Source organism: Chionomys nivalis, chromosome 21 (genome assembly GCF_950005125.1).
Source record: "Chionomys nivalis chromosome 21, mChiNiv1.1, whole genome shotgun sequence".
In the NCBI taxonomy this organism is placed as follows: Eukaryota; Metazoa; Chordata; class Mammalia; order Rodentia; family Cricetidae; genus Chionomys; species Chionomys nivalis.
In genome coordinates this window covers 9923397-9949985 of record NC_080106.1, presented here as the reverse complement: position 1 = coordinate 9949985, position 26589 = coordinate 9923397, and the positions used below count along the sequence as shown (strand labels likewise).

Here is a 26589-nt window from a genome sequence, read left to right as displayed (position 1 = left end):
GACTCCGGCTTCTCACCGGGTCACACTCAGAGTGGTTCAACAGGAGCCCGGAGATGGGCAACACCCTACCCATTAGATGAGGGAGTCCTGCCCTAGCCAGTCTTAGAGACGGGGAGAAGCAAGGAGCAGGAAGACCGACTCTCCTTCCACTAGCCGTAGCTGAGCCATGTGATAGCTGTTCGCCACCTGCAAGTCATCAGCAACTGGCTGCCACTAAAACGCCACCAGAAGCCTCCTGCTCCTGTTACCCAGGCTCCAAGCAAGAAGTCAGAATGTCCCTTCTGTAAAATCAACAGGGTTTATTACTAATATATTTCATATATTAACTGTTGGAATTTGAACCTGACCCTTTAAGATTATGAACCAGTCTCCTCAAGATTTTTTTTTTTTTCCGAGACAGGGTTTCTCCGTAGCTTTTGGTTCCTGTCCTGGAACTAACTCTTGTAGACCAGGCTGGCCTCGAACTCACAAAGATCCACCTGCCTCTGCCTCCTGAGTGCTGGGATTAAAGGCGTGCGCCACCACCGCCCGGCTCTCCTCAAGGTTATATGAAATCTTAAAGAGACTGGTTTATTCAATATTTATTTCTATATTTATATATGTATGTATTGTGCGCCTGTATACATATATACATGTATATGTATACACACACATATGTGTGTATGTATGTATTTCACAGCTGAAAGAATAAGGCCATCAATGAGTTTGTTGTTCTTACTTATGATCCTGGTTAGTTTTTTGGTCAACTTGACATAAACTAAGTTATCTGGGAAAAGGAACCTTAAATGAGAAAATGCACCCATCAGACTGACCTATAGACACAGCTATGGGCTACTTTTTTGATTTATGATTTATATGGGAAAGGCCCAGCCCACTAGGGGACATTGCAACTCCTCGGCTGGTGGTCCTGGGCTCTAAAGAAAGCAGGTTGAACAAGGCATGAAGAACAAGCCAGTAAGTAGTACCCCTCCATAGTCTCCCCTTAGCTGCGCAGATGGAGTTCCCTCTCGGGTTACCATCCAGCCTCTATTTACTTCGGCACCTCCTGAGGCTATGTACAACTGGCCCAGGATCACAAGCAGCTGGAAAAGGGGCTGTGCAGAGCCAGGGGCCCAGACTGACCAGGAGGGTTGGGAGGGGACAAAGACCTCCTTGCTCCTTGACTCTGCTTTCCACAGGTTCAAATCGTGCACAACTTACCAACAAAACGAACATTACAGCCCCAAAGACTAATGGAGGAACCTGGAGCTTGTGAGCTCCCATGAACGGCTCTCCACTGAGGAGCTCACAATGGACTGTGACGTCCCCTCCCTCATCCATCCCCCCTTCTATGACAGAAGATGAAGACATTTTCTATGATACCATGATCACGAGCCACATTTGATTGGGATGCAACACCTTCCTTCTGGAATGTTCTGCAACCTCTTCCTGATGCCCTATGGCTACATTGTTTGAAGAAATAAGCCAATGACCTTCTGGGACACTTTTCCTTTGGGACCGGAGTCTCCACCGTGAGGTGGCTATTGCTGGCTCAGGCTCAGAGCAGCTGTGGTCTCCCAGACTCCTGAGTCCCTTGGTAGAATGGGGATGGGGGATATCAGACCCTCCCCTGAGACCACAGTTACTTGTTGGCCCGGCTGTGTGTAGCTCTCCTGAAGACACTAGAGTGTGCAGGAGAAGAGAGCCAACTGGACGGGGACTCATCTGTGCATCACCCATGCTGGGTGATATTGATGGGGTGGAAACTGTTGGTGGTGTAGCTACCCTTCAAGACAACCACACTTCTGGAGACAATCTCAGGACAGTCACCAGCTCACCAAGCTGGACATGAGTGATTCTGATATTCCCACCAGCTCACCAAGCTGGACATGCATGATCCTGATATTCCCACCAGCTCACCAAGCTGGACATGCGTGATCCTGATATTCCCACCAGCTCACCAAGCTGGACATGCATGATCCTGATATTCCCACCAGCTCACCAAGCTGGACCTGCATGATCCTGATATTCCCAGCAGCTCACCAAGCTTGATGTGTGTGAAATCTCCTCTCCTGTCTGTCACTACCCTCTCTGGGGTGAATAGAAAGACTCCCCGAGAAAACTCACTCACCACCACAGGACTGAGATTCAGGCTGGGTCTTTAGGCAGGAACACCCTTGAGGTGACATGTGCCCTCCCTCCTTCATGCATCTGTCCTACCAGGGCATAGGACACCCCTGTCCCTTCCTGGTGACAGACTCCTGCTAGGTGTCTCCCTGTGAGGTGACTGCTTCCCCTTCATGATTGGCAAGTGTCTTGTGGGCACAAGTTTCACGACCTTGCAGAGGGCATCTTTATCACTACCCCGCCTGCTTTGTCCTAACAGAACTTGCTATGGTGGAGAATTTAGCTGGAGGCATGCATACTGCCGGACTTTCCCCAGGAAGATTTCATTTGCCTGAGAGCAGGGTAACACCAAAGAAATGAATCCATCCCGGTCCATCTGTGAGTCGGTGACCACACCGGGACTACCGATCGCAGCATGGGAACCTGGGAAGTCCACTCCAGCACAGGCAACAGCTCACGAAATCCTGCTTCTCTGGCATCTCCTGCAGTGTCGGCAGCTCCACTGAGGAGCCTCCTTTCTCCAGCCATTGCTCACGGCTTAAAGAACCTCAGGAGGGGTCTTGCATTTGTTTTAAATTTCTTGCGGTCCTTATGAGCCTCCTCAAACTGGAGAAAACAGGGGTACAATGACAGCGGGGACAGTGACAGCAGGGTTCCCCAAAGACTTCTCTCTGAGAGGGAACATTTATGCCTAGGCCTGGAAAAAGAAAACCCCACAAATAGCTTGGGAAGATCATGCCTGGCTGAGAAACCTGTGGGCATCAAGACTGGGAGACAGGACTGGTCAGATCTCCTTTAACAGCAACCAGGAATGAGGGCCGTGGACATGGACTAGTTAGTTACCTGTGTCCTGGCTCAGGTCGTAAGGTATTTCCGGCACCACAGGTTTGGGAAATGAGTCCAAGGTGAGCCGTGAAGAAGAGCCATTCATTTTGATTTCTATTTGTGTATGCATTCATATGTGTACATGCATGTGCGTGAGAAATGACAAGTGTCTTTCTTAAACGCCTGTCTACCTCCTCCTTCTCTTCATCGTGGTGTGTGAGAGGGGGTACGGGTGTGCCAAAGGACAACCTTGGTGCCAGTTCTCTTTGACCTTGTTTGAGACAGGATCTCTTGTTCGTCACTGCATAGAGTAAGCTGGCCAAGGCAGGGGCTTCTCAGGAGTCCCCCGTCTCTGTGTCCTGTCTTGCCGTAGGGGTGCTGGGATCACATACAAACGCTATGGTGTCACACTTTGCCTTGGTTCTAGGAATCTAAACTTGGATCCACACTCTTGCATAGACAGCAAGCACTTGACCCACTGGGCCATCTCTCCAGCCCAGTGGAGCCGTTTATACGGAACCACAAATTCCTACCACACCACGACAATGGTCTGCGATGGCTGTGTGCAAAGAGACCTCAGAGATTTTCATCTGTATCTCTCCCTTCTAGAAGATTTCTTGAAGTCCTCCTAGCCAAGCTCTGCCTTCTTCTTGTAAAACAAATCCTTTGTTCAATAGATGCATTCATGTGCCAGATGTCAACAATTATGGTGGTTACCAAGAAGGATGAAGGAAGGGTTCCTAGGCCTGCCCCAGCCCAGGGAAAATGACCCATTGCTGTGACTTGGTGACCGAACAGAGATGCCTATGGATGTGGGAAGAGAGTGAGGGAGTCCGGCATCTGAGCTATGTGTTTACCCCTTGGGCTCCAGTGAGTCCCTGGGGCACCTTCTCTGGGTCCTGGTGTCACCATGCACAGCTCGGGGCTTATCCATCCTGTTGGAAGGAAAACCCTGCCAAACCATTGATGTCACCCGGCTGTGGAGAAGTGGCCAGAGCAGGGCAGATCTGGAGACGATCCTGAGAACATGACTACAACTGAGGGCAAACACGGGAACTAAATGTACTAACCTTCCTTTTTATAAATTTTTAAAAATGTTTTCTTTATTATTATGTATACAGTATTCTGCGTGCAAGCATGCCTTCAGGCCAGAAGAGGGCACCAGATCTTATTACAGATGGTTGTGAGCCACCATGTGGTTGCTGGGAATTGAACTCAGGACCTTTAGAAGAGGAGGCAGTGCTCTTAACCACTGAGCCATCTCTCCAGCCCCTAACCTTGCTTTTTAGCTTCGGTAGTTCCCCTTCTGGCTAACAGTTCTCATTAATATGTCAACCCAACACGGTTTTCAAGCTTAAAAGCTCACCCTGAGAAAGATTCATTGCTACAATGGAATCTCAAACACCCCGTGTAGTCCCCAATCGGATAATAAAACCCGTGTCTAATCAGTCTTCTCTTGTGAACACGCCACAACAAGGACAACAGTCAGCCCAGGCTGAGTTTGCCCCCAGAGACTTAGGATAAATGCATCTAAGGAAGATCCTCAATCCCGACAAAGGCCCACTCTCAACTGTGATTGCTAACACGAGAGGATTTAGCAACACCATGGAACAAAGCTTTGAACAGGTCTGTGAGGGGTTAGCTAGGTTAACTGGGGTGGGAAGAACCCCCCCAAATATGGGCAGCACCAAGCCGTGGGCTGGGGTCTTGGGCTCTTGGGCTTCCTACAAAGGAGAAAGCAACCGAGCACCAGCATCCTTCTCTCTCTGTTTCCTGACTGTGGGGATGATGTGACCAGCTGCCTCTCTCTCCGGCCACCACGATTCCACTCCCCATGATCAGATCTATTTCTTGGAACTGTGGGTAAAAAATAAACCAGCAAACCCTTCCTTGAGCTGGTTTTGTTAGGCGTTTTGTCACAGCAGTGACAAAATGACACACGAGGGCTGGACACGTCTTCACCCAGACGTTGTTCAACCCGCTACCTCGCTGCCTGGTATTGCACCACACAGATTCATGGCAGCCCGGCAGCTGTCACCCACTAGGAGGGGACAGGGTCAGAGCATACTGTATTTGTGGCTCCTTCCCCACCACCCGGAGAAGTACTGTAGAGGAGGCTCCATCTGTACAGCGCTTCCCACGCAAGCACAAAGACCTGAGTTCAAACCCTATACCCGAAGTGAAAAACAAAACAAAACGCTAGGCAGGGCAGTGCCGGTGAACTTCTTTAATCCCAGCACTTGGGAGGCACAGGCAGACAGGGGCAGAGTTCAAGATGTGATGAGACACCATGCTCCCGGTGCTGGGAAGGCAGAGGAGTAGTTCCCGTGGCTTAACGGCCACCTTGGGGAGGCCCACATCAGTGAGAGACCTTGTTTCAAAAACCAGGGTGGAGACTGATTGAGGAAGACAAACAAGGTTGACATCTAACCTCCACATACATGCTCACATACGTACATGTTCTCTCTCTCTCTCTCTCTCTCTCTCTCTCTCTCTCTCTCTCTCTCTCTCTCTCACACACACACACACACAAATATGTGGTTGAATCAATGGGATTATTTTTTCTCCATTGACTTAACTTTCTTCATCTGTACAGTATATTGTTACTGCTGTTTGGAGACAAGGTCTCACAACATAGCTCAGCCTAGCCTTAAACTCACAGGAATCCTCCTGCCTCTAACTCTCCAGTGCTGGGATCACAGGCGTGCCACACGTCCTTCCATGGTTGTACTACTTGGTGTGTGCACGGTACTAACGCACAAGCGGGGGCATATTTGAATGAGGAGCTGCCACTTCCAGCTTATTCCTACAGCTTAGAAATATGAAATACACCTGTGTGCAGCGTACCCGTTCTGAAGAGAACACCTTCAATTGTCAAACCTGGAAGTGCAGTTTATGACCACATAAATTTCAGATGCCTTGAGCCTGTCAAGCCTGCTCCGAGAGATGCATTCTTGGGAGCAGAATGAAAGGCCTCCACTTTCAGGGAGAGAGTGAAGGGAGTTGACCGGCGTGACCTCACTCATTGCTCAAGGTGTCCAGAACAGACATTTCAAGAAAGGCAACATGTTTCTGGTCAGGCCCCGCCCTTGGCTCGCATCCCTGGCCCAGCTGTCAGGACCATCTCCAACCTGCGCACCTCAGAGGCTCCCAGCTGGTTGTTATGTCTGAGGACATTCCTTAAAACGTGGGTGCTAGCACCTCCCAAGGTGAAGACAGAAATAAAACAATCAAGACTTCTCAAAGGAGAAATAAAATCTCTGGGAGTCTGGAGGAGCGACCCTGGTATGCCAAGCGACAAGACTGAGAAGGGAGACAGAGAGCAAACAGAAGCTGGGGAAATCTGTTCAAGAGCCCTGCGTACTCCAGATGAAAGACGGGGAGTATTTGCCTCAGAAACCAGGCGTGAGGCGTGAGAGAGGTGGAGAGAGACCAGCCAGACACACTGATGTGGGAGGAGAGAAAACCCCAGGGCCAGAAGGTACACCCCGCAGAGTCAGCTTTACCCAAAGCACCCTCCATGAGCTCACAGTGCCACAGAGATGGACTAAGAAAACACAAGGCAGCTGGGCGTGGTAGCACACGCCTTCAATCCCAGAAATTGGGAGGCAGGGGCAGGTGGATCTCTGTGAGTTCGAGACCAGCCTGGTCTACAGAGCGAGTGCCAGGACAGGCTCCAAAGCTACACAGAGAAACCCTGTCTCGAAAAAAAACAAAAAGAAGAAGAACATGGCCTGCACAACAGTAATAAGTGCTCAGGAAGTTCAAAGCTAGCAGAGGCATGTGTGGACTCTACGTTCTCACTCCAACGCCAACTGCCACCTCAGTCTCCACCGCTTGAGTGTGCCCATCCAGCCAATTCCGGTCACCATGCCGATCTTTTCATGATCTGCTTCGTTATGGGAGTGTTCCATGACACCCACCACCCAGTCTTCTCTCTCACGCTTCCTATGCATCCTCACTCCTGCCCACGGATTCTAGATTCCACATCTGGAGGGAGAGGGACTGGGGATGGGATCCAGGAGCTGGGCCGTGCAGGGGAGGTGTTGGCCAACCCATGGCTGCGGATGATGCCCGTGTCTGGTCTGCCTTGCCCCATCAGCAATACCCCCTGGGAAGGTGAGAGGCTCCACCCCACCACAGCATCTTCCCACTGGAGGCAAGCTGCAGAAGACCCGGGAGATAACGGAGCCAAGATCCCAAGTGTTCTCTACACACACCACAGACTCTCCAGAGAACTCCTGTGGGATGGGGCTAGGCAGTGGCACGGGTCTCCCACTGCGCAAACTCTCCCTAGCAACACAAAAGACCCTGGTGGTTTTTCTGGAAGCTTCTCTACTGTTGCACAGTATAGCTTCTTACCCTTCTCCTAGGGACTCAGCCCAGGAGGCACCGATGATCGCCGGCTTCTTTCCAGAGCCACTTTCTTCCCCCCAAGCTCTCAGTTTCACACAGTGGCTCTGTCCTCTCTAGGTACCCACTCTGGAGGCCCCGCCTGTACCCAGTTCACCCTACTGCTACCTCAGGTCCTTTCCACTTCCCCTACCTGTGCCCACATCTTTGGGGACAGTCACTCCAGCTCTCAGATGACTCAGTTTGAGGGTGCTGTTTCCTTCTGGGAACCCATCTCATACAGGTGGGTAGGCAGTGCCACTCCTTCTCCAAGGAAGAGTGAACTGAGGTTCAGCGAGGTGGGAAAAGTCATCCCAGCTCACACACGTCTGGAAGTGTGTGGCCTGGACTGCAAAGTCGAGGGAGTTTGGTAGTTTCTCTGTTTTGGGAACTGGGGCTGGGGGTGAAGTTTCATGCTGGGGGAGGGGTGTCTCACGATGGGAGCAGGCATTGTGGAGGGGAATGGGTAGTGTGATGGGGTGCTTTGGTGTTAAGAGAGGAAGACAGAGGGTGTTTGAAGCCCACTGACGTGTCCCATCAGGTTGACCAGGACTGGAGTGGCCACCACTTGGGGGAGCCAGTGAGGCAGGTGGCAAATATTTGCTCTAAGGGGACAGTTTAGTCACAGAAACAAAGGCAGTCAGTTGATTGATTGCTTGTGATCAGAAGTAAACCCAGGATGGAGCATGGCCCAGCCTTCTCTAGGGCCACCTCTGCTCTGTGGAGTTAGGGACCCTGGTGCCCCCTCAAGCCTTCTTTCTGGCTTCCCTCAGCACACATGGGGCAACCCACAGCAGCTCCATGGCCCATGTGCTCCTGCCTTTGAGAGGTGTCTGATATCCCTCTCCCCGCCAAGGAGTCCCAGCATTCTGCTGGCGCAAGCACGCTCTGTGCTGAATCCTACAGGATGCCCCATCACACTGCCTCCAGGACCCCCGGTTTTCCTGGGAGGGGGTGCTGTCCTGATGGCTATTTGGCAGGGCAATAAGCAAAGATTCAGGAAACATACAACACTAATCCACCATTTGCAAGGGAGAAGTGTGCTCTCCAAGATAAAAGTTGGAGATCTTCCACAGGTTCCCTATTCCCAAGGGCACACCTAGGTAGGTATAGGTAAGAGTCCTGTTGGTAAGGTCTCAGTCTTCTGCTCCATTTCAATTACAGATGCAGCCAGGTGTCTCATAGAAGCCAGGTAACTAGCCCCGAGTTACACTACCCCTTGTAAGACTTTGGCTCAGGACCTTCCCCCTTCCAGGTGACTCTTGTGCTCTGGCAGGTTTGGACAAGAACCACAGCTCTAAGACTACACAGTTGCTTCCTGGTCCTTACAGAGCCCCTGAGGTTGAGTCTGAGAGTTTAGGGTCCTGGCGCCGCCGGGGCGGGCCAGTTGTGCAGAGGGCGGCGCTGCTGCAGCCCTGCCCAGGGGCGGAGCTAACCTGGGGACTAGGTAGACAGCTCCCGGGCAACCTGGCCGCCCGGGAAGCCTGGGCGCGCAGCAGCCGCGGCCTCGCTTGGGCCCCAGGGACGCGGGCAGGGACTGCGACCCGCCCCACGCCGGGCCGTGGAGCAGCCTGGACACACGTTCACCATGGGGAGACGCCTCAAGTTTCTGCAGAAACTGGCTTTCCTGGGTCAGGACCACCGGTACAAGGCTCTGGAGAGGGACGAGGTAGAGACCCTGGTGAGTCTGAGCGATCCGGTATGAGGCATGGGATCAGACTCCACAAGTGTCCCCTGGGATCCTGCATCTGACCCGCGGGACCCATGTGTCGCTGGGCACTGAGATTCCACTCGTCACCTCCTTTGACTCTGAGAAGCTGGCTTGAAGGAATCAGCTCGACCCAGCTCTAGGCAGAGAACTCACCTGGGTAGGCTAGCCCATTCAGTAATGAGAAACAGACCTGTGTTCTTTAAGGACATGCAGCTGGCAAGGCCACCTAGCCAGGGACTTAACTTAGGTTTCTCTGACTCTAGGGGATTTAAATGCCTCTGCACACACAGGCAATTGTATGGACTTTTAAAAGCTGCTGAAATTAAGGGGAATGGGGTCGGGGTAGAGACCCAAAACAGCCCCACAAAATCTTGCCCAAGTTTAATCGTGAAAATTGAAATAACTCAGTAAGGCTATCAGGTTTTTTTCCTCTACATCAGTGTGGTTTTTAAAAGCCAGGCACACGCCTTTAATCCCAGCATTTGGCAGGCAGGGGCAGGTGTATCTCTGTGAGTTGGAGATCAGCCTGGTCTACATAGTGAGTTCCGGGACAGCTAGGACTATGTAGAGAGACGCTGTTTCAAAAAGCAACCAGAAAAAAGCCCTTCCGAGCTGTATGGTGACTTTGAATCTCCAGGGGACCCTCTAGGATAGCTCTTCAGGACTGCAGGCCTGAGAATTTCTTTCCAGGACCAACAACCATAAAAGTTGTTTCTGTGCCTCTGATGGAGTAGTTAGGATACAGCAGTGGGCTGGTGGCCCAGCATGGTCCCTCCCCTGCACTGGCTTTGTAAGGTCTGGAAGCCCATGGTACACCTAGAACTCCCATGCTTGACCCTGGGTAACAACTCCCCCAAATACCGTCTTATTTGTGTGTGTGTGTGTGTGTGGGGGGGTGTTCCAGGTTAAATTTGTTTTGTATGACAGAAAATGTTTGGCAACATTTCGATTTTATTTCTTCCCAAAGAATGCCATAGTCAGAACATTCCATGGCATGGTTCTTAAATATTAATGCATTTATTTACAGCGTCAGTGTCAGTGAAAGAATTCTGGTGTTAGGGCTGTGAATGGCAGGATTCAAACCCATCCATGTTTGTCTGCAGCCTTGTGGGTTAGCGGTGTACCATAATCCTTTGCTAATGCCAAGTGTGTCCTTACATGTTTATAATGCGTTGTTAACGGGGTTGGCGTGAGTTTGTTGACACAGATGGCTTTGCTTCCTTCCGTCCTTTTCTGTTTTTTTTTTTTTCTATCTTTTGATGTTTTGCACACGGCTGGGTATCCCTGAGTATGCCTGATGCGTAGCTGGTTGTCATCGGGGAGTTTGAGAGTGCACAGGTGTGGGTTTGGCGTAACCTGCATGGAGATACTCTGAAACAGGTGGACTTCGTTCCCCTAAGCTGCTCAAAGGCAACCTGTCTGCAGGTGTGTTCCTCACCTGGTCGTGTTCCCCGCAGCACAATGGTGGTGAGGGAGCCTGGGCACGTGGTGACTTACAGGGAGGTCAGCAATACTGACAGCTCTCAGCAAAGGCCAGCTGTTGCAAGTGTGCTGTCTCCAAAGCTGATCTTACAAACACAAGGTATGCAGTAAGGGTGCCTAGTCAGGATATTGGGATAGTGGAACACAGTGGTGGGTCCATGTGTAAGGCCCTGGCTTTCATCCTCAGTACCCCAAGGAACAAAACAGCACACTAAAAACCAGTCCCTGGGAATGAGGTAAGGGAAGAAGGCCAGAGGAGACACTGCTTTCTGCCGGGCTTGGAACTCTGTCCCCAGCCAAGATGCTTTGGAAAGGAAGTTTTGTCTGCTTTGGTGTTATTTCTGCGATTGTCCTGACTTGGTGTGTGCTGTGTCCCAGGTGCTGGTGGGCTTCCAGCACACACAGCCGTGAGAGGAATCAGTCCTGAGACCGGCTGGGTCCCCTCCTAGGTCTTTGGCCTCCAGATGAACTTAATGGCAATTTTGAAGCAGAAGAGGGCCAGTGTGCCAGGCAGGCGCCGTTTAGTTCTTGTTGAGTGTTGACTGGACAATCTTGACCAGTGCTGAGGGTCAAGGTGTTCACAAATTCACAAAAGGGAACCGAGGAGACTGGCAGATGAGAGAGTGGAAGAGATGTTTAATTGCTGGTCTTTTTGACTCAGATGTGCTGAAGAAGAAAGTCAAAGAGACTGGAAGGGGACAAGAGGCTGAGATGGCAATGGGGACCTTGTCCAGTTACAGGTGTGGAGGCAGAATTGAAGCTCAGCGCCCTAACTAGGAAGCTAGCTCTTTTCTTGCTGTGTCTCCAGGGTGACCACTTGACCAAAGTGTTTGAAAGACTCTTAGTTTTGATGCTCGCCAAAGCTTCTCTCTGATGTCCTGCTCAGTAGGCGAACATTTGACTAGAAATTCCTGTTTCTGGGAAGGCCAGGTGCCATCTCTGCCCTCGAGGCTGCTCCTGAGGTGGGTGTGACTCCCACTCGTCCTGCCCGATGGGTACGTGCAGTGGGCACCTCGTCATTCAACCCATACTCCAGCACCTGCTGTGTGCTGGCCAGGGCTGAGGAAAACGTGCACGTGCTTTCCACCCTTACGCATCCATCGTGGTGGGCGGAAGCAGGGCAGAGTTGACCTTCACTGTTGAGTGTGGGAGCTGGCAGGGAGCCATGTCTGAGATTAACAGGAGTGGAAAGATGAGTGAGCTGGGCAGCGTTCCCAGCATGAGGAGAAGGTCAGGCTGCACAGGTGACCCCCAGGAGTCTTGTCTGAAAGAATCTGGCCTTTCTGTTTGCAGCAGTGGAGACCTTTGAATGATTTTTAAGTCAGGACTTGGTAGTTGTGCACATATTCATAAAAATGCCAGGCTCTAGAGAATCAGCAAAACAAACACACACAGATATTTGCATGTTTAAGACCTGACACGCAGGCTGGAGAGATGGTTTCTCAGTTAAGTCCACTGGTCGCTCTTCCAAAGGACCCAGGTTCAATTCCCGGACCCACATGCAGCTCACAGGCATCTGTAATTCCGGCTTCAGGGATCCATGCACTCTTCTGAGCTCTGGGGTCACTCCAGGCATATGGTGCACAGACACAAAACACCTATCTACATTAAAAAATAAAGATTAGTTAAAAAGATAAAAAGACCTGAACTTGTCTAGCACATGCAAGGCCCTGGGTTCTGTCTTCCACCACATAGCTTATACACGCATAGTCTTAGCCTGAGATTGACCCATACCCCTCAAAATCCACCAATCCGTGGGCATGTTAGAGGAAAGAATTGCACCTTCTACCTCTTGCCATCTTCAACAATTCACACTGAGGTGTGACTTCAATCCATACTCACATCCCACCAGCCAATCCGAGGAGCTACAGGTTCACAGCTCCGCTGTGGCCACAGGCTTGTAAGTATGAAGAGCCAAGCTGCTTTTAAACCAGGTCTGAAGCAGACCAAGGCCTAGCTCACAATGCTCGATGGTTGCTGGTTCTCCATCCCTGGATGAATACGCTTTGTCCCAGGCTTGCAACAGGCCCTTGGGCTTGTGCAGCCGAGTGCTCCTAGCTCAAGTTCTCACACGAGGTAGTGGTCACACTGTGTGCAGGGCTGGGGCCTCCCCTGGAGCACCCATTTCTAAGCACTTCGGCTGTGGCAGGCCTGTTTGCTGGCACATGGTCCTTTCCACGGGGCTCCTTGTTGCACAGCAGACAGGCTGCACCCTGCGGGTGACAGAAGGCAGACTTAGAACAGCTGTCACTTATCCTGAGAGTGAGGGCTTATGACTTCCACCGTACCTCTGCAATTCTGTGGAGAAAGTCGAGACTTGGTCCCCATCCACGGGGAAGGGATGACACTGCTTAGGGGTCAGGGGTGGTAACTAGGGGCTCCTCCAGGCTGCCCTCCACACTAGTAGGAAAAGTAGGAAGATTTCCAGCCAGATGTGGTGCGTACCTATCATCCTGGCGTTCCAGAGGTGGAAACAGGAAGATCTACATTCAGAGTCATCCCTGGCTCCATAGACAATTCAAGGAAAGCCTGGGCTACATGAGACCCTGCCCCGCCCCCGAGAACAGAAAACAGAGGATGATTTCTTTAGCTGAAACGATTCAAAGTAAAAAGGGTGTACACACACACACACACACACACACACACACACGAACCTGCTCGGGAATTCCCTAGTTTTGTGATGTTTCCTCTGATGCTATTGTTTCTGGGCTCAGAGTCTGGAGTTTTTGAGCACGCTCATGCCAAGAATGTGTGTGCAGAATGGGATGTCGATATGCAGGAGCTGGCTAGTTTAAGGTGAGCTTTCTTAAGCCCATGACACCTGGCGGCAAGGAGGCTGTGACCAACAGCTGCAGAACCGGCTTGGCTGCTTGCAGATGAGGAACATCTGGATTGTAGAGATGATGTCTCTTCTCTGCGGCTGCTGTGTTTTATAACTCACTCCAGGGCTCCTTGCTGGTGGCAGGCAGGGAACTGTGCACAAAGACACGATTCATGCCAAGCACCTGCTTGCAGCTGGCTGCCCCTCTCGCCTCTGCCACCGTGGTTTACACTTGAGAGTCCCCAGCTGAGATAGGCGGTGTCCCCATTCTCCTGTTAAGAGGGTGTGTTGAGACTGTTGTCCCTGGTGCCACCAGGTCTGTGCTTATCAGGCCAATCACTGGAACAGATTCAAGCTAGTAAGTTCTCAGGAAACCTGAAGGTCCTGGAGAATCAATATGAAGATGACACCATGGAATCTGTCTAGTCCTAATGCCACAAATCTTGTCCCGAAGGGTAAAGAAGCCAAGAGTCTGAGCTATGAAGCCAGGAAGTGTTGGGTGTGAGTCAGGGGGTGTGTGTAAAACTGGAGGTTGGGGGTCCTAAGCACTCTCAGTGAAAACAAGGCCATCCCCCAGATGATGGGTGTAGTCTGTTCCTATCCTCTACCAGGGTAGGACCTTGTCTGTCTCATGCACAGAGCAGCGTGGCTTACAGACTTAAGTGTTTAAGCGCTCCTCCTACCCTGACAATGACCAATCAAAATGAGAGCCAGCAGAAAGTACATCCAGGGACCTCCTAACTGGGACGAACTTGGCCTTGGCCAGTGACCCTGGCAGGGTCAAGGGCTAAGGGTTGCAGTAACTGGATGAGGTGACTGTCAGTGGGGGCGCTATCTGGCCCCAGTCTGTCGCATGGGGTGCCAGTGGGAAGAGGATGGTTTGGGGGATGCAGGCTGCTATTCTTGGGGTTCCCTACTCCCAGTGATTCCTGACAGAGATGACTTTGGGTCAATACCAGAAGGACTGTGGGGAGTAAGTGGCTCAGGAAAGGGGCTCGGCTCAAGGTAGTTATGTTTGGTATGAGAGCAGAACTGGCTGCCTGATTCCTGGAACTGGGTATGAAAGAAAAGTGCAGGATCCCTATGCACAGAGGAGAGTGTTTTCCTGCTTCTATTGTCAGGGCTTTTACAAGATTGTTTTATTGGTTACTGTGGCTATGGGCACAGCCGTAGAGGTCAGAGGACAATTTTGTGGAGCTGGTTCCATCTTTATAAGGGTCCTGAGCTTGCAGCGCAGGGGTCTTTACTCACGGAGGCATCTCACCAGCCTCAGTTTCTTTAAAAAGGTGATTAGTGGGCAGGGGCCATGCATGCCATGACACATACAGGAACTTTCAGGAACCAATTCTTTCCTTTCACCACATGGGACCTGGGGGATTGAACTCTGGTCATCAGGCTAGCGACAGGCTCCTTGGCCCCCTCAGCCATCTCAGTGGCCTTGTCATGGGTTCTGACTGCTTCCTAGTATTGCACCTATGTGGCATGTGCAGAGACCCCAGAGGGAGGGTGGCCACAGTCACGGGAATGGTAGGCAAGGGGAAATGGAACCCTGCACAAGCAAAGCCACCCAGCCCCAAGCTGAGCACAGATCTTTGTCCCCTTAGACTTCTGTGTGGTGCAAACTTGAATATAAATCAAGATGGCTAGCACAGTAGTGGCCTGTGCTGAGAGAAAGGGGAAGAGTAACACTGAAGCACAGTAGTGGTGTGTGCTAAGCGGAAGGGGAAGAATAATGTTGAAGCACAATAGTGGTTGTGCTGCCTCAGGCTGCATTGGGCAGCTCCTGTAATGTTTTTAATTACATTTATAAATTATTTTATGTGTGTGGAGGTCACAGGACACCTTGTAGGAATCCATTCTCTCATTCGACCATACGGGTCTCAAGTCAGATCATCAGACTTGACAACAAAGGCCGTCACTCACTGAGCCGTCCCACCCACCCACGCCATTGTAGGGCCTCTGACATGTGAAAGACTAGGAGTGAGAGCAGGAGGCGTGGCCCCGTCCAGTGGGGCTTTGTGGCCACTGTGGCCTCCACAGCTAGAGGGCTGGGGTCTTTCTCTGGTTTCCTGCCTGCTTCCTATCTACAGTACCCCGTTGGGGAGGGGTTCAACAGTGTTGCCCTGAGGTGGGCCACCCCTCCCTCGGAGGAGGTACTATTTCTTTGCAGTTCGCTGTGGCTCACACTGGAGGTCTGGGACGGAGGCATTGGTGGCTGGCTCTTCCTGAGCCAGAGAGCATCATTTCCTTTGCTTGTTCACCATCCTCTGAGGGTATCTTATGTCCCAAGCTCCTAAGAACTCCAACCTGATGAACCACCTTTAGTGAGCTTGCTTCATCTCAGTCACCTCTTTTAAAGCCCTGCCTGTAGAGAAGCCATATCCCAAGGCTGGGGAGGTAGCGGTCAGGAAGGGGATGCAGCACCGAGCTCTAAGTCCCCAATGGAAAACTCTCCTGAAGTCACTTTCTCCTTCCAGGAGCCATCATGAGAAAATGCGCTGCCTTCCATGGAGTTTGCTGAGTACTTGAACTTAGCTTAAGCCCTCATCTGTCTGTACATCTAGGCAGAAACTGTGCTACTGCAAGGGCTCTTCCAGAACCTTCTGCTGACCCACTGGAGGGAAGGGAGCCCAGCAAAGCACAATCAAGAGTAGACAGGGAAGACATGCCCATGGCTTGTGATTCTGCAAACTTCCAGAGCCAAAGTCAGTGTTGTACCTGACCTCTCTTGAACAGCCATGAGTATGTGGCCTGGTTAGCCTGTGTATCACCCACAAGACCGCCAAGACCGCTCATTTGTTCCCCAGAATGTGTAAGTCTTTGCTTCTAGACAGAGCAAATTGGGAGTCTCATGGGTGTTGAGGGATAGAGTCCTGGTTCAAGGCCACCCTGACCCGAATCTTCAACTGTAGCACGTGACGGGTCCTCCCCTTCCTGATGTACAGCCAAGGAGGCTGATGTGCCTCCTCTGGCATGTCCTTGTGTCCTACTGTGTGAGGAGACACTTATCATAAGAGTCAAAGAAAGTCAGGTTCCCTCCCAGGCTTCCGGGTTCTCCCTTTGCCCCTTTCCTAGCTCCTCATAGCTTTTAGGCAGAGCCCACATAGGCCTTCCCTCAGTATCCACAGAGAGTAAATGGAATGACCAAGAGTCTGCACTGACTCCAAGCAGCCCTGGGAGATTGTGAGAGTACAGTCTTTGGCCTGCTCCAGACCTCAGACACGGGCACCGATGGCAACTCTGGCGGTCTAGGCTCTAGTTGGCCGTGGTAGCTCTGGATCATCAGCTTCTCATTGGTTAGACATTACCACCCTGTGTGTCCTCCCTCTCTAGGGCTTCTCCCTCTCTGGGTCAGCACAATGCCTGTCCTGCTGTGGAGTACCTTGAGAGAGGCCCCCCACCAGGGAGGGTGGTGCCTGACAGACAGACAAAGCCTGGTGCTTGGGCTGCCACACAGACACTTCCTGGAGGAAGGAGTGGGGTGCCAAGAACTGAGATTAGCGTTTGACTGACACACTCCTGGGTCACACCACGCAGACCATGGAGACTGGGAAATTAAGCCAGTCTTCCCCTTCCTTGATGTGGGATGTTCATGCTCCCCAGGAAGCCCTGTGGGCTGGTCCCCTCCGTGTTACTCTTCCTCTAGCTTCTGAAGACTTCTCAGAGCTGTCCCCAGTCCGTGCCCCGTGTCAATGTAGTGAAATTTCTGCGTGTCCTGACTTCTCTGCCCATGTCCACTGCTATTAATTATTGCCTCGGTGCCCCCCACTCCCACCCTCGGGCCTGAATATGACTCCGCTCCCTTCTCTTTCCTTCTACCTTCTCCCTGTCTACATCTGTCCTCATGTCCTTCCCTTTGCATACCTGTAACTTTTTTCCCCCTTCATGAACGTACAGCAAATCTCCACGGGCACAGGGCCACTCCTCACCCCCACCACACATTTTGGCCCCATTTTTCTCCCAGGCATTGCTGTTTTGTCACTGTGATGTGCAGGAGCACTCTGGTCCTTTCCTGAGCTGCCCTTGAAGGTCATGGGATACATCACAAAATCCTCTGACCCAGGCTGCTTTCCTGGAGACTCCACCGCTATACCTGGCCCTGTGAGAACTTGTGTAATGTCTTCCTGTCCCCAGGCCTGAACCTGCCCTCTGTACAATGGGATAAACTATGGACATCAGAGGCGCCTCCTGAGGGTGATTAAATATAGGATTCAATATTTAAATCATTAAATAGTGATTAACTACTGAATAAGGAGTGAAGCGTTGAGGGTGCCACCCGAGGGCAGTGCGTGCAGGTGCAGGCACCTGGGTGGCTGTCAGGCCGCAACCTTGAGTTCATTCCTCAGACACCATTTTTCTCTCCCATTGGCATGGCTAGGCTGATTGGACAGAGAGCCATGCCCCTGTCTCTGCCTCCAACCCACCTCCTCCCCAACCCTGCTTGACTTTTTGTTTTGTTTTTAAATGTGGTTTCTGGACATAGAACTTGGGACCTTCATGTTTGAAAGCCCCCCCCCCCCACCTTCTCCCGTCCCCATGGTTCCTCTTTAGTTATAGGCAGGTACAGAACTCTGGCTGTATCTTTTCTCCACCTGCTGAGAGCCATCCCAGTTCCTCTGCCCCGGGCTCCCCCCACCCACCTCCCTTGAGCCCTGCAGCATTAGTAGCTAGGCACACATTGCCCCCACCTAGCTGGTTTTCCTTTTCCTGTTTGGAACCCTTAGAGAAAATCCCGGCAACTTAAGGTTCCAAAATGTTAGGCGCTTGTCTAGAGTAAGACAGCCTGCCAGGGAAGTCGGAGGCTGCTGGCTAAACTCTTGGGCTATTGAAACAGACTCTTTCAAACGCTGTATGCAAACAGCCCCTGGCACTTGGACTAGCTGTCAAGTGAGTCATCCAGTGAGCCTTCCTGTGCCCTCCTGGTCAGGAGATCCCAGCAGCCCAAGCTGCTACAGCCAGGGATCTGGGGTCAGAGGCCTAACATCACCGAGCTTCGGGGTCAGATACTGCCGATGGGGAGGTCCTTGGCATAGCAGGAAGAGTCGGGAAGATTATTCCCATGGTTAGAGGAATCGGGCTAGCCACGTGGAATGAGCCCCACAGAAGTGGCCTCAAGATGGGCCGGCAGAACCTGTAGCTGAAACCAGAGGTGTGACTCTGCTTCCAGGAACATGGGAGTGGTACTTCCTGGAGCCGCTTTCCTATCATCCCGGGCTCGGCTCAGGCCCTGCAACTTCCTGTTGCACAGGCCCCAGCAGGTTCTAAGGGAACCCACCTTGCACAACTGAACCCAGAGAAAGGGTGAGATGAATGTCCGGCTCTGTCTGAGAGGCAGGGATGAGAAGAGGAGGGTCTACTTACCAACAGAAAGGTAGACTCAGTTCTCACACAAAACCCGTCTACTGTGTCCTGGGTGAAGTCTTTTGATCCTGGGATACCCTTTGCCCCTTCAAGAAAATGGTCACTGCACAACACCAGCTAGCCTAGCCTTTTGCTTAGACTCGGGAGCCAGGGCAGGCAGAATTGGTAGCTGTGTGGGGCCAGATGTGCTCAGTGGATGTAAGCTGGGTTGGTAGCTACAAAGGGGACTGTCAGCAGACCATACAGACACTGAATGTCCTTCATCAGGACCTTGTAGTAAATACGTGACCACCTTACCTTCTCCCTTGCCACCCCTATTTGGGCACAAGTTACATGGTGATGTGCTGCCCCTAAACACTTGAAGACATTCGTTCCTAATCACAGTGAAGCCCTCACAGGCCACCACTCGGCCACAGGTACATTCATGTGATGCATGGACTCACCCAGGTCTGGAACCTCCTGGAGTTACGTGTTCCTTGTCCCTTGTATATGGAATAGTGCCTCGGGTTTTCCTGGTCTTTGAAGCTCCTGAAATTCTTAGATTCCAAGCTTAACACTCTATGGAATGTTTCCCTGATTTGGGTTGGTCTGGTGTTTCCTCAGGTAACCACTGGCTCCATTCTCCTGTGGGACCTCACGGAGGACAGTGCTGAGTCCCACACTCTGCACAGTGTTGAGAAGCCTAAGGGGGTGTTTGGTTTGTGTGTGTGCTTGCATGTGTGTGGAGCCTGATGTGGGGTGTTTCCCTCTGTTCTCCACTTTTTCCGTTTCTCACTGAGTTCAGAGCTTGCTGGCTCTGCTAGCTCACCTGCCTCTGCTTCCCCAGCCCTGGGATTGCAGATAGGCACTGCCGTGCCTGGCTTTTACATGGGTGCTGAGGGCACTGAACTCAGATCCTCATGGTTGTACAGCCAGCGCTTTACCAACTGAGTCGTGTCCCCAGTGTCCTTGTAAGGCCGTCTGTCCCATCGCTGGTGCTGGCAGCTCTTATCCTCAGATGAGACTAGTGTGTTACTTTTTTGATTCTGCCTGCCTGGGTGATGCTCGACAGACTACAAGCATCACTGAGCGGTTTCCTAACCCCACTCTCCAGCCACTTCCTAGCTGCCCACGCTAGGGAAAGCTTCCTTTTCTCCCCAGCCTTTACGTTATTCACACCCGTGTGGACTCACGCATTCCTGTTTGGTTCTGTTCACGTTCATTTCAGCTTGCTCTAGATGCCCAGATCTGACTTGTGAAAGACCCTTTGTAAGACCTCCGAGCCCTGCTAGCCTACCCCAGAATCAGGTAAGGCTGCTGAGCTAGGAAGAAATTCTACACTAATCTCCACCATCTCTCCTGGCTCCCGGCTCCTGGATATGCATTTTGCTTGGGCCACTGTGTTGAGAAACAAGCTAACAAAACCTAGGTTTGCCGTTGCTAGTGGGAGGAGGAGTATGTACATCCATAGACTGCCAGTCTCTATCTAGTTTGTGTCTGTACACATACACACTTGTATATTCCAATCCAATAAATCCCTAACAGCCCACGCCCGCTCCCTGAGTACTTCGCTGTGAACACCAGTTACTGGTGATTATTAGGCTATTTCTGAGTCATCAAACTCCCTGTGTGTGAGCGGTCTTGTCACCTATGTGTTGGTTGCCACTCAGCCCAGCCGTGTCCTCTGGTCCCTGACCGTGCTGTTCCTCGAGAATAACACACTGTGTGGGTGAGTCATGGTGTGTATTGCTGAGAGCTGGCTACTCCCTTAGGCCTTAGACACATGTATACACACATGCAGACACATTCCTGCACACTGACATACATACTCACACTCTCTCACACATGAGCACACGCGCACATGCAAATACATGCACATTAATACTCTAGACAGCATTGCAGCCTGGGAAAGAGCTCGTTGCCCCTTGTGACCCAAGGCTGCAGCTGAAGCTGTTCTCTCAGCAGTCATGGCTGAATGTTCTTGTGGAGTTGGTATCACAGGACAACACACCAAGATTTGAGAAAGTCATAGGCTTTGCTGTGGGAGGCCCAATAGGCAGGTGAAGGGAGGTGAAGCATGCCCCCGGAAATGCTGAAGCATGCATGGATAACCCATTTATATTGAGTTTCATGGTCTGATTGGATGAGGATGACTGACTGGCCAGGTTTCTTCCTTGAAGAACAGGTTTCACCGGGACATGAATTCCGATTGCTGGATTCAGAGTCCAAAGCATTAACTATTACCCCATGGGAGCTGGTGCCGATAGGCAAGTAGGGAACGAGAATTTGAATTCTGAGCAAGTGGCTGGCCCATCTATATCCACAGTAGCCTGGATTGCTGCATTGAGAAAACTTTCCTTGATACTGAAAAGCACTTATAATATCTGCCCCCTCCTCTCTACTGCACTTAGGCTGTTCTAAGCGACCACCTCTCAGGTGTGTAGGACCTGAGGCTCCACCGTAGATGTCCTTTGGGTCTGTTGTAGGAAAATGGAGGCTTTTCCTCATGAGTCCTCTCTCTAGTGAGCCAGGTCTCATGGCTGCTCAGCATTTCTTCCTAGGGAAGCCACTGTCCCTCTCTCCATCTCTGTCCCCAGGCCAGCTAGGACTGGCTTCCCCTTTGAATCAGTAACTCTCACAAAAGTGCTGGGCAATGGTGGTGCACACCTTTAATCCTGGCACTTAGGAGGCAGAGGCAGGCGGATCTCTGAGTTCGAGGTTAGCCTGGACAGGCTCCAAAGCTACAGAGAAACCTTGTCTCGAAAGAAAAAAAAAAAAAAAGACTCACAAAAGCATAAAACTGCTTCCCATTGTCCCTGCTTTCAGTTACCAGGTTTCCAAACCCAAAACCAAACGGGTCCCTGCTGTCTGCTGGATTCTGCCAGAAGTGTGTATCTTCCATCTTCTTTTTCTTCACGTTTTACATGAGCCATCTTATGCACAGCAGCCCACACCTCCAGTTTTCCTTCTCTGTCTCTTGTTAATGGTACCACTATTTGGGGGGGATTCGGGAAAAGTGTCCATTATATTTAAACGCTGGCCCTGGGACCTACCAATGCCGTGTATGACATAACAGCCCAAACTGGACACAGCCTACATTCCAGTCCCTGCGACCCGCTAACAAATCGTGATGCCAGGTTGCTATATGCTGACAGAATGAAATACCCAGGGTTTCACGCAGCAACGGAGAGACCTGCCATGGTAGCTTCTCTAGCAAAGCTAACAGGAGGACAGGGTCCCTGGGTGTGCCACTTCGGAGACGGGCAGAGCAGATCCATGTGCAAAGCAGTCAGTATGTGTAATCTTTCTAGAAGGTGGTGTGTGAGAGAGGGCCTGGGGGCAGGAAGATTCTGGAAGCTACAAGTTCCATCCTTGCTCTAGGTGGTGCTCCTTTGGGCATACATACACACATGTGAGTCTCCATACAGCCGCACATGATTTACATGCATGACTATGATGGGTATACTTCAATATACAGTTAACACTTCCATTCAGGGAGCTTGGGAAGGTCACTGGGTCTCCTTTCATGGGAGCTTCGGGACACACATGGTCATGGTTCACCAGCCAGCCATTAGCGGGTCTGTGGGTTGACACTAACACACAACCATTTGAGCAGTACTGTGAGGCGTGGCTCTGAGCGGACCCTTCTGTAGAACGGGCGTCTGAACAGGAAGTGAACAGAGCATATCCAACTCGAATGAGGCCACGTGCTTTGCAGCGGGGACTTTCCTGATTGATGCCCCACAGCTGCAAGAGGAGACCTCTCCCCCGCACCGGTACCAGTGTGTGAATGCCCTTGGCTTTATCATAGGCTTGTGTTCTTAGTCTGTACTCTTTCCCAGTTTTCTCTCACAAATGGGTGGCCATTTTCCTCTTTCATAGGCCAGAGACTCACGTTGTTTTGGTAAACTCTTTGTCTTGCTGTTCTGCGGAAGTTTTATCTTTGGATTCTGCTGACAGTGCTCGCACTAGGTGCTACTCAGCCCAGTCCCCTTTCTACCTGGGACTTGAGCCGTCTGTGTATTATCTTAGTTTTATCTTGTACTTAGAAAGTCCTTTCTCACTCTGCAATCCTAAGAAAAGGCAGCCCTTTGCTTCCTCTTGCACTTGGATGGCTTCGTCTTTGTCCTGTGTTCTTACTTGGTGATCTAAGTGAAGGTGCTTGTGTAATTTCTTGGCCTAGCAAGGGAACTGTGGTCTCCCAGGCAGCAGGCAGGGTTCTCTGCATTCAGGAAGAAGCCAGGGAATAAAGGAGTGAGCCAAAGAAGCATTGTTAGGGCAGACTTGTGCCCCATGCAGAAGCCACAGCATAGGTGTTGGCGCCTATGGGGATGAGGGTGGTGCCGCCAATAAGGGGCACCCTGCATTGTGAACGTCACCCCTGTCTGTTCCTGTGCCTTCTGATTGCAGCTGTCATGGCCCCTTGCCCCTTCCCTTTCTGGTGTCAGCACTGAGACTGTTCTTATCTTCCCTCCCTTCTGCAGCATGTTAGAGCACCTTCTGCTCTGCATGCGCGGTGCTGGCACTCCTGTGTAACTTGGATTCTGACAGCCCATCTCCCATGAGGTCAGTGGAGGAGTGTGTGAGGCCTCTTTGTGTGTCTGGGTCCAGGAAAGGGGCTGGAGTCTGGAGCTCAGCAAGCAGGCCATGACAACACCAAGGTACCACTGTTGCTTTAACCTAACACACTCACTTCCGTCACTGCAAGCCATGTGCATGTGTTCCCTGGTGATTGGAAAACAGAGGCCAACCTGGGTCTCCCAGGTAAAAGGCAGCCTGACCAGAGCAGCTCCTTGTGCAGATTCTAGGGGGAGGGGCGCGGGGGGGCATTTCTCAGCTCAGGGAGGCCACGTGCTGTCCTCAGCTTGTGACCCCCTCCATTTCCATCACAGATTCAATGACTCCATCAACAGGTACCACACTGTTATTTTATTTTGAAACGGGATCTTACTGTGTAGCCCACACTGGCCTTAAATTCTCAGTAATCCTCCTGCCTCAGCCTCCCAAGTGCTGGGATTGTAGATGCATGCCCCCATACCTGGTTTGACTGATTCCTCTGTCTGCACAGACAAACTCCTGACTGCTCACCTGGGTTGTCAGGGGTGGCGGGGCCTCTGCACTCTTGCGTGTTAAGCCCGGCACTGTCTTCAGGACCCTAGTTTCTGAGAGCAACCCTGCTGTCCCCTCACCACCTGGGTTTGGGGTTTCTTGGTGCCAGGAATTGCGCGTGGGCCTTCCTCCTCCTCTTCTCTAATAGCCTATTGCAGTCCTGTAAGGCCTTGCTGTGACAACCCCTACTCCTCAGAGAAAAAAACAGAAGCAGGGGTCCATTTTAGCAAGTACATTGCGGAATGCACATGGTATCAGTCCCAGAACAGGATAGAGATCCTGGGACCTCAAAGACATGAATAGGATCCCTGCACTGGACAGAGGGAGGCCAAGATGTGGCTGAGGGAGGCTGTGTCCTGCTTCCCAGAGGCTCTCTCTGCCCTGAGCTCCAGGCTGACTGTACAGCCGGTGTCTTCCACAGGAGATCACATTTGTCTTTTATTGGTCTCTCGGGCTCAGTTCCAGCCTGAACCTGCTGCTGGGGAAGCTTTTCTTGAGAAGTCTCATGTCCTGGACTGTTGCCTCAGGGCCCCACAAGGGAACAACAGGCTGTTTGCTGCGCAAACAGTACTCAGGGGTCAAGGAGGAGGCAAGGAGGCAGGGGAGGTCCGCTGATGTGGGATTCTATTCTAGAAAATCCACAGAGGTTAAACCTCAGAGAAAATGAGGCTGTGGCAGCAAGGACTGCAGAGGGTAGGTCAAGGGGGTGTCAGTCACCACAGCCAGACCAAGAGAGATGGGCGTGTCCTGAAAGCAGCCAGGATTTGGGTGTCTCCAAGCCAGAGAGAGAAAAGATAGAGAAGACTATGTGTGTGTGTTTATGTCTCTGTGTATTTATGTATATGTGTCTCTGTGTGTGTGTGTGTGTGTGATGTTTCAATGTCACAGGACACTGTATTTGGAAAGTGAGTGCGGTACAGACAGAGCGAGAGGTGCCGGTGTACTCACACCCAGGGCTGTCTCCCTTGCAGAGGGAACAAGAGTGAGGACTGAGTGGGGCCGGCAGGACTAGAGCCGCACAGTCCAATGGTGCTTATTTCTCTGCCAAGTGAGTTTGCAGTGGGCTCGTGATTGGTGTGAAGACATCCGGGGAAGCACAGAACCTGGTGAGGCGTGTCCTCACTGCCACGCTCTGGTTTTTGAGACCAGCAGCAGAATCCCAGGAGATGGATGTGCTTGACGGTTCCTGTGGACGAACAGGTCACTGGGTGCTAACTTGCACTTGGAGTGCTGCATGGGTGGGAAGGGAAGAGGAACTTGGACTCCACCTCAGCTAAAGGAAGTAGTTAGCACCTCTCCCTTCCTCCTTCCCAGTTCCTGGTGGTGGCTTGAGAAAGAAGAGATGCTATCACGTTCCAGTGTCAGAATTCTGAGAAGAACTCTGTAGATGTCTTGATGTGCCCTGGCACTGAGATCCTTCTGTTGCCAATGTCCCACGCCCCTGGGGGTTTAATTGCCTGGGGCTTTGGGCACACACACATGTCCTCAGGCTTCTAGAACCTAACAGTAACCTCTGCCTCGTTCCTGAAATTATTTACAAACACTTCATGGAACACGGGTGTGAGACCACATATTGCCACGGGAGACACTCCTTACAGTTTACACTCGGCCCAGATTGCTGTAATAAGGAGGTCCGTGTAAAACATCACCCTGATCTGTTAGCCTAACCCTATTGAAGAAGTTTGTTTCGTGCAACTGGACAGGTCATTCAGATGGCAAAGAGCTTTGATATGCACACATGAGGACCTGAGTTCAGATCCCCAGTGTCCACATAGACATGAGTATGGTGGCACATATCTGTAATACATCTGTAACCTAACCCAGGGCACAAGTGGGTGGAATCAGGTGGCGTCTCAGATCTTACTGGTCAGTCTAGCCAATAGGTGAGGTCCAGGTTCAGTGAGAGACCCTGGCTCAAAAAAAGAAAAAAAAAAAGGGCTGGAGAGATGGCTCAGTGGTTAAGAGCACTGCCTGCTCTTCCAGAGGTCCTGAGTTCAATTCCCAGCAACCACATGGTGGCTCACAACCATCTGTAATGAGATCTGACACCCTCTTCTGGCATGCGGGCATACATAGAGGCAGAATGTTGTATACATAATAAATAAATAATCTTTTTTTTTTTAAAAAAGAGTGGATATAATTATAGAAAATACCAGTGTTAACCACATATATGTACAAACTACACATACATACACCACACACAAAGCATACACACACAGTAAAATATAATAATAAAAAGAAAAAGGTTATTTCCAAATAGATGTGTCAATAATAGCCAATGACTACACATAAACCCCACATGCCCCTAGCATAAGGAATAGGAGCAGAATCTACATGTGCAGCGAAAAGCTGAGCACCTGTGGACGCCCTGCGAGAGTGGTGTAACACCCTGCACGCTGTCACTAACATGTACAGGAAGCACAGTCAGAGGGCACTGGGCACGTGACCATTTCTGAAGAGGTCACACTGGAAAGAAAGCACTTTGGGTGGTCAGAGAGTAAGCGTGGGGACTGATGCCATATGGAAATGGGTCACGTGGGTAGGCATGTGTACTTGGGGTATGCACATGTTGCATATGTGTGCCCTGCTTTAACCAGAGATGCACAGCAAAAGTCCCAAGCTCCTCACCAGCCACACCGCTTTCTCCACAGATCGACGACCAGTGCGAGCTGAAAGCCATTGAAAGAGAAAAGTCTGTCACAGCCTTGCCACCCAGGGAAGCGTGCAAATGCAGCAAAGGAGATTTGGCCAGAGCCTTCCATGTAAGAACTGTGTATTTGTGTTTTTTTTCTCATTGCCTTGA

At 51.3% G+C, this 26589-nt stretch overlaps 1 protein-coding gene across 1 annotated transcript in view; it reads left to right on the top strand.

Moving 5' to 3' along the window:
• The first annotated feature begins 8911 nt into the window (after positions 1-8911).
• Positions 8912-26589, top strand: part of Atp2c2 (ATPase secretory pathway Ca2+ transporting 2) — a 57316-nt gene continuing 39638 nt past the window's right edge. The window contains exons 1-2 of the mRNA XM_057753708.1: positions 8912-9004; positions 26438-26548. Coding sequence (XP_057609691.1) covers positions 8912-9004; positions 26438-26548 — 204 coding nt within the window. The remainder of the gene's footprint in view (positions 9005-26437; positions 26549-26589) is intronic.